A 13,687-nucleotide genomic window follows, 5' to 3' on the forward strand; every position below is an offset into this window, starting at 1 on the left:
CATTTACTTCCCCAAATGAACATTCCCCAGATGAACTCCACATTTAGAAAATAGTCTATGCCTTTATTCCTTCTACCAAAGTGCATGACCGTACACTTCCCTACACTATATTCCATCTGCCACTTCTTTGCCCATTCTCCCAACCTGTCCAAGTCCTTGTGCAGACTCCCTGCTTCCTCAACACTACCTGCCCCTCCACCTATCTTTGTATCATCTGCAAACTTGACCACAAAGCCATCAATTCCGTCATTCAGATCATTAACATATAGCATGAAAAGTAGTGACAACAACACTGACCCTGGCAGACCACCACTAGTCACTGGCAGCCAACCAGAAAAGGCCCCCTTTATTCCCACTCTTTGCCTTCTGCCTGTCAGCCAATCTTCTATCCATGTTAGTACCGTTCCTGTAATACCATGGGCTCCCATCTTGTTTAGCAGTCTCATGTGCGGCACCTTGTCAAAGGCCTTCTGAAAATCCAAGTAAACATCCACTGGCTCTCCTTTGTCTATTCTGCCTGTTACTTCCTCAAAGAATTCCAACAGATTCGTCAGGCAAAATCTCCCCTTAAGGAAGCCATGCTGACTTTGGCCTGTTTTATCATGAGCTTCCAAGTACCCTGAAACCTCATCCTTAATAATGGACTCCAGCATCTGACCAACCACTGAAGTCAGGCTAACTGGCCTATAATTTCCTGTCTTTTGCCTCCCTCCCTTCTTAAAGAATGGAGTGACATTTGCGATTTTCCAGTCCTCCAGAACCATTCCTGACTCTAGTGATTCTTGAAAGATCACTACTAATGCCTCCACAATCTCTTCAGCTACCTCTTTCAGAACCCTGGGGTGTAGTCCATTTGGTCCAGGTGGCTTATCTGCATTTAGACCTTTCAGTTCCCCAAGCACCTTCTCCTTAGTAGTAGTGACTACACTCACTTCTGCCCCCGATTCTCTCAAATTTCTGGCATGTTGCTGGTGTCTTCCATAGTGAGGACTGACGCAAAATACTTCTTCAGTGTGTCTGCCATTTCTTTGTTCCCCATTACTACCTCTCCAGCGTTATTTTCCAGTGGTCCGATGTCCACCCTTTCCTCTTTATATATCTGTAAAAATCTCTTATATTATTGGCTAACTTGATTTCATATTTAATCTTTTCTCCCCTTATTGCTTTTCCAGTTGCCTTCTGTTGGTTTTTAAAAGCTTCCCAATCCTCTAGCTTCCCACTAATTTTTGCAATATTGTATGCCCTGTCTTTTGCTTTTATGCTGTCTTTGACTTCCCTCGTCAGCCACGGTTGCCTCCTGCTCCCTTTAAAATGCTGCTTCTTTGGGATGAACTGATCCTGCATCTTCCAAATTACTCCCAGAAACTCCTGCCATTGCTGCTCTACCGTCATTCCTGCTAGGGTCCCCTTCCAATCAGCTTTGGCCAGCTCCTCTCTCGTGCCTCTGTAGTTACCTTTACTCATCTATAATACTAATAAATCCAATTTTAGCTTCTCCTCTCAAACTGCAGGGTGAATTCTATCTTGTTATGATCACTGCCTCCTAAGGTTTCCTTTACCCCAAGTTCCCTAATCAAATCTGGTTCATTGCACAACACCTCATCCAGAATTGCCTTTTCCCTCGCGGACTTGACCACAAGCTGCTCTAAAAAGCCATCTCGTAGGCATTCTACAAATGCCTTCTCTTGGAATCCAATGCCAACCTGATTTTCCCAATCTTCCTGCATATGAAATCCCCCATGACCACTGTAACATTGCCCTTTTTACATGCCTTTTGTATCTCCTGTTGTAATTTGTACCCCACATTCTGGCTACTATTCAGAGGCCTGTATACAGTTCCCATCAGGGTCTCTTTACCCTTGCAGTTTCTTAACTCTACTCATGAGGATTCTACATCTTCTGATCCTATGTCATTTCTTGCTAAGGATTTGATTTCATTTTTTACCAACAGAGCCACCCCACCCCCTCATCTTTTCAATAGGATGTGTATCCTTGGATGTTTAGCTTCCAGCTGTGATCTCCATCAACCAGGACTGATGCCCACGATGTCATATCTGCCAATTTCTAACTGCACTATGAGCTCACCTACATTATTTCGTGTACTGCGTGCATTCAAATTCACCATCCTTCTTCTCAAAGTTGTCTACATATTGTCTGAAGTTAAATTCTTATCCCTTTCTAAATTTTGTCTTATTCTTTATTCTGGAGACTTCAGTAACTTCTTCTGCACTCTCCTTCCCTTTTACTTTATCCATACTCTTCCAATCTATTGAACCCACTCCCCTACTATTTCGTTTAAAGCCCTATCTGCAGTCCTAGTTATGCGATTCACCAGGACCCTGGTCCCAGCACAGTTTATTGTCACATACAACAGGGTACAATGAAATTCCTTGCTCGCGTGAAGCTCACAGAGTAAACAGTGTACATGGTAATAATAAATACAACAATAAATACAGCGACAAGCGCATAACAACAAAATGGTGCAAAGATAATAGTATTAAAAAAAACAAGTACAGGCAAATTTTCCACACTTTCTCAAGTCTTTTGAAACTGATGAATTTAAGTGAATGTTTAGATCCTTAGTTCAGGAAAAAAAAGATCATTTCTGCTCTCCACATGGTGATTTTGTAGCCTCTCTCATGTTACTATACTAAGCATGTCGCAAAACAAAAGTAGTTTGATGGTGGATGTTTATACAGTGTCTTTCACAATGTCAGTGCATCCAAAGCATTTTTCAGTCAAAGAAGTACATTTAAATTGCAGTCACTGTTGTGAAGCAGAGAGACAACACTCCTCAGTACTGGTGTGCAGGCTCAAGTCTCTGGAGTGAGTCTTGAACCTCAAACCTTATGACTTGAAGACAAAGATGCTATCACTGAGCCAAAGTTGATGGCTTAACAAATATTAATGTAATGTATTAATTGTAACATGATCAGATGCAGAAAATTCGAGGAATGTTTGTCAAAGCAGGTAAAATTAAGAAAACAACAATTTTGATTGGTTAGCCATTTAGTGCATAGAATAGATCATATGATTTTTGAACTCTACCCTGTGTTAATGGCAGAAGATAGCCATTCGCTGCTCAAGGCAGGTACTTTTAGTATGTTGTACCAAAGATCCCGATCATGGGGAGACTTCCATCTGAGATCTAAGTGCTACTCCATTCCCCAAAATAATAGGATATGGCTTTGAAAGGTAAGCATTAAAGTGACTATTTAAAACACCAAAATTTGATGAAGCCGAGCCCCATTTCCCCTTGGTATAATCAGAGTGAAAGAACAAGGCAATCACAGGATAAGATGGATCCTTTTTGGTCTTCCATTGTGAAACTAGCTGTAGGTTAGTGGAGTTTTTTACCAGCTTCAATGCAGATCACACTGGTCAGTTACTGACCAGAAGGCAGGACACCCAGCACAACCTCAGACTGTTAAGGGCCTTCGGCAGTGGTGTACATTTTGTGGACAAAACGGAGAAGCAGTATTAAGGTGTTGCGTCAACATGAAGGTGTTTGAACACAGTTGTAGGAAAGGAGATCCCTTTCATCTTGGATGGGGCATTGGTCAGCAAACCTGACAAAAAATGCTAAATGTTATTGTGCTCAGTTTTATCTCCAATGCTTGACAGCAGCGCAGAGAGAAATGTAATGATCTCACCAAGAGTGCCAAGGTAAGACTGAATGTTACATCTCGTTCTTTTCTGCGAGAATCATTCCTTAACTAATTTCCCATGATTATCAATAAGTTTTTATTCTGTCTTTTTACTTTCATTCATACCCCTTAAAATTGCTGCTGACCTCAGAATCATTTCTCCCTCACTCGTTGTTTCTTCCTGTCATTATGAGAATTAAACTGGCTCATACAGTTTAACGCTGGGAGCTTCCTGCTCCCAGCATTCTTGCACATGCCAGATCACAGCAGGTAAGTGACCAGCATGGGAAGAGAGCCACTGCTTTTCAAGCACTCTTCCCAGAGAATGGTTGCCCTTCACGTAGTAGAAATGCGTACAGCTGCGGCATTGGAGATGATGCAAAGGGAGTTCTGTCACAGTGCGATTGGTTGGCATCTTCCTTTCCTCTTTTGTTTCTACTTTATTCTTTCAGTCATGTGCTCCTCAGCCTCCTGAACATGACAACCTGTTGTGGCACGTCATTTGCCACAGAGACTACATCTTAGCCATTGCCCCATTCCCCTTTCCTAGGTCAACCATGTTATCCCCACAGAAGCATTCAAGCTGGAGTGAAAATAGAACAGTTGTTTTATTTCGTACTGTGGGATCTTCTTTGCAAACCCTGGAATGTGACAAGAGAACGAGAATTCTTAGGCTTGGCAGGATGGATGCGGGGAAGATGTTTCACTGACTGGTGTGTCTAAAACCAACCATCATTCTCAAAATAAGGGGTCAGAGATTCAGGACAGAGATGAGAAGAAATTTCTTCGCCTGGAGAGCGGTGAATCTTTGGAACTCACAACCCAACAGGGTTTGTAAGGCCAGTTACTGAGCATATTCAAGGTAGAGACTAGTACATTTTGCTTATTAAGGAAACAAGCAGTATGGAGTTACTGCAGGAAAATGCCCTGGAGTTAAAAGTTCTTATTGCATGGTGCAGCAGGCACAAAGAGGTGAATGGCTGACTCCTACTTCTATTTCTTATATTCCTAAATGCTGCTGTGTGCTTGCTCCCACCAGAGAGTCCTCTAGTGTTGAACCAGCAACATGCCTATCAAACTAAAGATTCAGATGCTGGTGTAGACAGAGTGTAAATGAGCATCTATCTTTCGGTGCATCTTCCTTTGTTCTTACCACATCAAGTACAAGCACAAAAATTGGTGCTGCTTTTGGTCTAGATTATGAACAGGAAGTGGGATGTTGCAGATGCCAGAAATTTGAAAGAAAAGTGGAAAGTACTGGTAATGCTGTCAACATCTGTGGAGAGAGGACTGGAGGAGTAAATATTTTGGGTGTGACCTGGCCGGCATTGTGAGTTTGAGCAGATCCAAGGAACACTTCACTGTGCACAGACGAGCATGAGCAGCTGGACCTGGCTAACAGACTCACCTTGAAGATTCCCTCAAAGTTGGCCCTGAAAGTGGGGCCAGGGACTATGAGAGACTGTGTACAACTAACCCACAACCATTGCTGTTAATGTGAGGCTGCATGTCATACTGATGCTCCCTTCTACTTTACATGATTGCAATGTGCAGCCAGTGCTACATGCATTGTTCATCCAAGGGTGTGAGGCACATTGTGAGTGGAGAGTCTGTGGGTTTCATATTAGCCCGTATCACCATTTAAAGCTGGCGACTAGCACAAACTCACTGGGACACTGTTCCCCACACTCCCATTAAATTCACCAATGCCCTAATTCACTGCCTTCCTTTTAATCTCACTGGGACCCCATTTCCCCTTTAAACTTACCGAGTTCATTGGAAAACTTATTATGCTACTGTGTAAGAGGAATAACATCCTATTGTCTAGAAAATCTGTTGGTCCAGCACCACGGAATACCAAACCTGGCAGATTATTGGAATTTTAGTCTGTCTGGAATATGGTTTATACCCCATGTGTCAAACTATATTAACTCAGCTTCAAACTGCCACATTGATGGATTTTTCCCTGGTTTGTTGGTGCTCCTTATCTATGTTTTACATTTCCTCAAGAACCTCAAATGGAAATTTTCTTTTGTGAAGTTGGAATTTTCAGAACAGTGAAATGAATTAGCTGGTACGGGTAAAAAAACCAACTGACTCTTTGGATCTGCCTCATGTTTTGGAAACTCCACTCACATTGCAAAGTAAATTCTGAGCATATTTATTGCTTGCAATTCTCCTGTAACTTCTTCCCTGGTACGTGTTCCAGCTGCCAGTACTCCAGAAATGGAATAGGAAGCAGGCTTCCCAATAGTGAGGGCCATTCCCAGTAATTATTCAAAGCTGGTAGAATTTTACAGCACAAAGGGGTGCTGTACTGAGAATTAAGGCTCCTCTTGAACATGCGCTATGTCTGTGGTCTGGATCACCAGCAGTCATGAAAGACCGATCGTCCAATCATGGAGAAGTTGGATAGATCCTTATCTGTAACGAACAGGTCACCACACCAATAGGCTGATGGCATTGGTTAGCTTCCCGGGCTCATCAAATGTGCTCTGACAGATGCCCCCACCCCACCCCAAATCAAAAAAAAACATTGTATGCTCACAAAAGACAAGGTTTTTAAAAAAAAGTATTTTTTTTTTCCTCTTCTGAATAGTGGCATGGATTGTCTAAGTGAGTTGCTCTGCTCGACTATGGAGCATAGTTGGCCTTTAATGCAAGGATTCAGTGTCAATAAAAGTCGAATCTGCCTAATGTTAGCAATGAAGATGTAAAGGTCAATGTTACAAATGCCTGCTTTTGTCAGGAACCACAAACAGCAAATGGACTTTATAAATTTGGCTCTGTAGTGTGAATGCATACTTTCATGATCATGTCAAGAATTTAATTCTCGTTGAACGGTGTTCCCGGATTTTATGGCTCTACTGTTAATTTTCTTAGCACAGGTGCAGCAGTGAATAGCAGCGACAGCCTTCCTCCATCCTCATCAGTAAATGACATCTCATCTATGTCAACCGATCAGACCCTCGCATCGGACACTGACAGCAGCCTGGAAACTTCAGCAGGACCCCTCTGCTGCAGGTGACTAACCGTCTGCCTGCGGAGCCACTTCTTCTTTAGAAAATGATGCAAGTACTAAATACTCAGTGCGCCTCTTTGGAATTGAACTATTTAAAAATGAACGTGGAAGTACTGATGCTAAAATATTATGTCAAAATGCTTTGCTTATGTCCCATTCCAACGAAGCTGACGTTCATTAAGAGTATCAAGCAGCATCATTTCACAGTATGTAAATATATGGTTATAAATTAGCTCCCTGTGGAACTGGCTTTGAACACACAAGGTGAGCAGAAAAGATACAGCATTATAGTTAAAACTAAATGCACTTTTGTCTCCTTGAAGTTGCAATATGTGTCCCTCTTCCCACTTTTTTATATGCTTACTATAAACACCTTGTAGAATACATTGCTATAAATGCTCACATGCATACCAAAAGGATCAAATTTGGGATCTCAGAACTCATGTGACATGATAAAAGCAACAAAATGGCAGAAAATGCAATTCTATTAATCATTTGAGCATTGAATGTCATTGCAGTTTGAAAAACAAACAAGAACTGATTTTCCTCTAATTAAAGATAGATTGATGCATGTGGAACATGGCCATGCACAGATAATAACCTGTAATGTTTTGTTTTGATATGTTACTGCCATCCTTGAATGGTTAAAGGGACTATACTCTTTTGGCCAGCCCCCTAACTTGGCTGCAGTCCATGTTTGCCAAATACATGTAATTAAAAAAGTCTTATTATTGTGCACCAATTTTCATGGAACAATATAATGTCTCTAAGGTGACATTAGAATGGTGGTAGCCACCTTCTGTTATACTACTTTCATTTATTCAAAACTAAATCAAAAGCCCTTCAATAAATTACAACAAGGAAGCACATAAAACATATTATGATGTTGTAGCAAATCATTGAAAATGATTCAAATGGAATAGGAGTAGCAAATTCAGTTAGAATTGTGCTCTGATTGAGAGATCTATAGATCTATACAATTTCTGGTTTGAGAAGGCAGTAACTTTCGACCACAAAAATAAAAGACATGCACATATAAAGCGATTGCACACCTTGCCGTAGATGGCTGCACGGTCTTTAGTTGCATTTGCCTGTAGTTGTGCATGATCAAACTTCCAAATATATTACAGTAAATGGAAGGAAAAAGTTATACCTAGATGTATTGTAGGCTATAATGTGATACATTATATATTCAGCCTGGACCTGAAATAATGTTGCTGTACTCTTAAACCCCTTAAATGCTGAATCTGCATGGTCTCATAATTAATCTTCTCTGTTCACAAGTAAACATGGAGTTATTTTGAATTGCATTAACCAGAAGCAAATGACTATTTAAAGTTAAATCAAAAGCTTTAACTGACAGGCAAAACTTTAGAGACAAACATTCAGGACTTAAGTGATGCAAACTGTACCAAAAAATAGCATTGTGATTTACAATCCCAGTGAGATCATTTTAGATAAAATTGTACCAATTCAACTTAAAATCAAGATTGAAATGACACAATAGAAAATGACACAGCGCTGACCAGATTGAATTGATTGTTTAGTGGAAAAGAAATAGCTTCAACCAAAATGGCTGATTTCCAAATGAACGTTAGAAGTGACTGGCTGATTGAGAATCTAATGTTCTGAGGAACATTTTGTGGGTTATTGCAAGAGTAGTCAGGATTTAGCACAGCTTTGTTTGCCTAAAGACAAAACAATACAGATAGCTGAAGCTATAAAACAAACAGGGAACATTTTAGCAATTAATGTACCTGGGCAAATACCGACTCACCTATCACCTGTCAGCCAGTGCTCCTCCCCCTCTCCTGACCTTCTTATTCTGGCTTCTGGCCTCTTCCTTTCCAGTCCTGATGAAGGGTCTTGACCCTAGACGTCGACTGTTTATTTCCCTCCATAGATGTTGCCTGACCTGCTGAGTTCCTCCAGCATTTTGTGTGTGTAATTTCAGGTTAGGTTAATGTTTGAATTTTACAGTAGAGTGCAGTCTCTCTGTCTTGCCATTTTGAGGGCATTGTCTAATTTCTTGAGGCAGCGTTGTTGGCACAGAGCTTTGCCAGGAGTGGGGGCAGATCTGAAATATCCAGTTCCTGACTCCCGATGTTGATTTGAATTATTAAGACAAAATCTGGAGGAAAAAATGAGCCTACACTGCTGAAAAATGTGACCCAAATGTAATCACAATATTTGTTTTAATAACTGTATACCCTGGATTTCTCAATTTAAGCAGCATTCTGCTCAGTGTGCACACATCACTGCTGAGGTAGATTTCTTAGAAGCCAATTAATATATAATTATGAAGTGTGTTTTTCTTTTGCAATAGGCATTTTTTTCCTCTATGAATTATTGAATTTTATTAGGCAGCCCATTATTTTTGCCTTTTTTGCTCCTCCCCCTCCTCAACTTGAAAGGGTACAAAGTTCCCATGTTGAAGATAAGAGCCCAGGTGAGCGATCAGCCTGGTGCCCTAATGAACAAAAGATTGCATTCTAGTCTGGTTAGCACTTGACCACAGAAACAATATCATGCACATCAACAGCCCTTTTTCAAGAAGCATCCTTTGCTATGCAGTAATTCATAGAGTTTACATTATTTGAAATTGAAGAAGTGCTGTGGGTGTTGGGGGTGGGGAAGGGTGGTGGTTCTCAGAAGAATAGGATCCTTTTCTTGAGAAACAAAGGACTGCAGATACTGGAATCTAGACGAAAAACACAATGATGTTGGAGAAACTCAGCAGGCCAGGCAGCGTCCATAGAGAAAAGCAGGCGGTCAATAATTTTCTTCTTCCATGGATGCTGATCTCAATAAGAAGAGCATGGAACAGGTAGACTTACTTCCACAAGTTGTCAGCATATTATAAGTTAGAGTTAAGACTGTAGAACCGTATGGTCTGAAGCACATCAACTCTTGTCAGCTCATCTCACGAAGCTTCATTGCTCACGTTTGTGAGATGAACCTCAGACTACAGGTTTGAACATAGGCAATGCTGGTGCCATCACCCATTTTATATCTGTTCCAGTGATGAACCTCATAAAGAGTCCTGTATTTCACTGCAGCAATAATGCTGTTTAACAAAAACTGTATTAAATAACCAGTGCTATAACCTTCCTAGAGTTCAGTTGTAACAAATTCTGGTCACTTGAGCACCTTGGGCTTCCATCATTGGCCATACCTTTAGGTGTCCAGCACTTAAGTGCCAGAAGTTCCTCCATTGGCCTTTTTAAGTCCTACCTTCTTAGCCAAGCTATTGGTCATCTGTCTTAATATCTTTCTTTGGCTCAATTTCATTTTCTACTCTGATTGCACTCTGCCTTTTCTGCTCCTCCCCCTCCCCAACTTGGAATGCACTCTTAATAAGTACCTTGGGACATTTTGCCATGGATTTTTTTTGTAACTCTGAATTGTTGATGATAATTTCTTTTTAAAATCATGTAAGTAATTCCACTTTCAGTAGGCCTAATCCGACGTATTGAGTGCACAGGGTAGCAGCTAGATCTTAATGCTCTGCAGTCCACCCATTGACTGTTCATGAGGCTGGAAAGTTCTACTTAATTCTCTCTTCACCGATTAAAAAGTGGCCACCTTTCAGTGCTCAGTGATGTTCACATAAGAGGATATTGAGCCCATCTCCCCTGCTCAATGGTGCCAACATTAATACTCAATGGTACCAAACATTACTGCTTAATGGTATGAAACATTACTAGTTGACCACCACAATGCCAACAAAGCTTCTCTGAAAATTTTAAAATTTGAATGCAATGTACTTTTTACTTTGCTTTAACAAAATAACTCCCATGTTTGTAAGCAATACAGTGAAATAGCAAGATTACAAGAGGTTATTGCCACTCACTGCTTGCTTCAGTTCCACAGCACTGCTGCTTGAAGCATAATTGCACGAAATATTCCAAAGAAGGGGAAAAAAGAAATAAAAACTGAAAAACATTGTGTCTTATCAAAAGATGTATCAAAAATGTGACAGTGATGGAGCACGCCAGACAAACAATCTGCTCTAAGATAGTCAATTTACTTCTGCAACATTCCTATATCTGTATCACCTCACTGGGACAGATTGAGTACACATTGTCACATATAATCAACTTTCACATCATGCGAAAATATCATTATAATAAGAACAGCAGTCATTGGATTGAGGAAGACCCAGGAGCCAAGCATCCCATTGAATATTTGGCCTGTCTCCTTTATGGAGCTGAGCTGATTGAACAACTTGTTCTATTGGGTGAGGTAGGGGTTTACAGCTGTGTTCAATTTGTTTAAAGTATCTAATAAGATGATGCTGTAAATTCTAGTTTTCCTGAGGTTTACCTTTTTAAATTTGGCTGACAGATTGAGTATGAAAAGTTAATAGGTAATATAGAGGACATGGTCAGTGATATTGCAGTATTTGAAAAGGTTATTGAACCTCAATTGTATTCTATTTTATGTCCAAGCATGTTCAGCACAAAGGGGTCTGAATTAGTCAGCTCAGGTTCCATTCACAAAAAATATGCTCGCAAAGCATAGGATATTGAATGGTTTACTCTAACGAGTTTTATTGCTGAATTTTGTAGCAGATCATTGCTAATCACTATGCTGAGGTACCCACTCACGGTCTTCGTGTTCTTGTTAATGGCTTATCTTCTAAAATCAGTGGCATGACAGGATATAAGTGAACAATTCCTTTCTGATTTCCTGCAGAGATGTTTGCAAATGGTTCACTTCAGGAAGTTTCTCCTAGACTGTCTGGGTGGAATAACTTCGTTTATGGAAAGTTATGTTCAAACTTCTACAGTTACAAAGTTAAAAGTTCAGAATTAACAAAAACGCAACATCCCTGCATGTGTCCTCCCTGAGGCTTCTGTCCTGCAGACTTATAACAAAGATGCCTCCTATAAAGCTGATGGCACAAAATCTAAGAGTACGCTTCTCTTTCTGAAGGTATCTGAAGCATTGTCTGGTTATACTAACAGTGGGAGGGGCTACTATAAAGTTTCCTGGAGCTGTCAATCAATCACCAATCATTTTTATAATGATCATCTTCAGCAGAATGTACTTCTCTTCCCCTCATAGTTTTGTATTTTCTCATTTTTGGAAAAGGAGGGGCTTGTGTAAGTGTGACTAATTGACAGGCAGAGCTCCTGCATTTTGAGTTGCTGAATCACTCTAATAGCAATATCACACTGCTTTCGGGTTAATTTGGAGTGTTAGTGAGTCCCATCATAAATGAAGGGAGTGGGGTAATTTGGGGTTGGGAGAGGGAATGGCAGTACTATTTTGTCCTAAAACAAGCCATACCCTGAATGGTTGAAATGAGATGTCCATAAACTGTAACCAGCAATGATGGGGATAGGGGCAAACTATCAAAAATAACAAATTTAAATAAAGGACCTTCCAACACCAGATATTGCCTTTCTAAGCTTGGTATGATTATTTGATTAACTGGCTGTGAAAAAAAGCAGTTGGTTGTCCAGTTAATTAAATATATAATGATTATTTAATGACTGCCAAATCCTTGTTGATGGTGAGGTGACTTCCACAATCCCCTGTTTGTGGAAGTTATGCAAAGGGGAAAAGTAATAACTGGATGCGACAGCTCTATTTTGATGGTTTGCATATCTTTCCGATTCTGGAAGGGGTTTACAATAAAAACATGTTTTGTTTGGGGAAGAGGATTTTATATAAAAAATGTTTTAAAATATTTTAATGAGACTTCTCAATACCATTTGTCAGTTTAACTCAGAATATGTTCATAACGTCTGGATATTTTCACTTTAACAGCGGTGCAATAAGATTTCTCTCTGAGACCGCACCATTATGATGAGGTCAGCTGTGATCACAACTGGAATCTGATGTGATGACTTTGTGTCAGGTTTGATTTTAAACAAACTCCGGTGGTTGCTTGTTTTATTTTGTACTGTTTGTGATCAATTTTGTTAGGATGTAAGAATGAGATAAGTGTCTGAACTCAACAGCAGTGCTTAGAAAGATGGTTCCTCAAGGTCCAGCTCCAGGATAGGACCTGACTTTTAAAATCAAGACTGGACAGGAAATAAAGCACTCAAGATTTTAAAGCTACCATGTATGTAGAAAATATATGTATGTGATTAAAAAAAATCAATAAAATATGCCTTTAAAATGGGAAATTGTACTTCACTGATGTTTGATTATTAGATTTAGTGAATTTGAAGTGCTTTGTTAACACTATTTCTATATCAGAAGTGATTATTTGCAATGGAGATTTTGCTGACCATGATAAAACAGCATGGAGGCTGTCACCAGTCTGACATCTGTTTACACATCTTAGTTACAAAGTTTTTGTGTAGCTGTAGAATCCCATTTTGTGCAGAGTGCAGTTACATCCACTGTTACAAGCCAAGAGACAATTTCAGCTCCACGTGGCTTTATTTTTCAGTCAGTGTGGCACTTTGCAGATTGGTCTTCACCTTGGGTCACGATCGGTTAGTGATATTCTTCTCAAGGATAATATAACATGCCAATGTTACGGACTCAGTGAAAGTCCCTTTAAGATAGAGAGTGTGTGTGTATGTGTGTGTGGGGCGTGCTTACGTCAATAGAAGATAAAGGACGTAATGACGTTGTTGAAGAAGAAGAAGAAGAGAGAGAGAGAAGGGAGAGAGAGAGAAGGGAGAGAGACACCAGCCTGCTTGTTTTCTCTATCGATGGATGAGAAACAATAACTGTGTTTGCCACTGAAATCCATGTATGGAAGTTGGAAGTAATCCGGTGGAGTTCACTTTGTTGCTGACCTGTAGAAGGAAACAGGTATTTGTATGTGGACGACCACGGTTCGGATGCTTTTCGGGGTGAGGAAGTCACTACCGAGTAAACACTGAAGTGTCGTTTGGGTTCCATCGTGGAACATTTGGATTTCGTATGTACTCTCTCTATGTTTTCTACATCTACATCTTATCTTCAGACAACGGTGGTTGTTGAAGAAGCCCTTGCTCACGTTTCACCTTATGGCTTGCGGAACTGAACTTTAAGAACCATTCAGGAA

At 40.3% G+C, this 13,687-nt stretch overlaps 1 protein-coding gene across 1 annotated transcript in view; it reads left to right on the forward strand.

Moving 5' to 3' along the window:
* LOC127581990 (mitogen-activated protein kinase 10-like) overlaps nucleotides 1–12,800 on the forward strand; it is a 200,465-nt gene extending 187,665 nt beyond the window's left edge. The window contains 1 exon segment of the mRNA XM_052036874.1: nucleotides 6,536–12,800. Within this exon segment, the coding sequence (XP_051892834.1) occupies nucleotides 6,536–6,675 (140 nt within the window). The 3' untranslated portion in view covers nucleotides 6,676–12,800.
* Nucleotides 12,801–13,687: the final 887 nt, after the last annotated feature.

Source organism: Pristis pectinata, chromosome 2 (genome assembly GCF_009764475.1).
Source record: "Pristis pectinata isolate sPriPec2 chromosome 2, sPriPec2.1.pri, whole genome shotgun sequence".
Lineage (NCBI taxonomy): Eukaryota > Metazoa > Chordata > Chondrichthyes > Rhinopristiformes > Pristidae > Pristis > Pristis pectinata.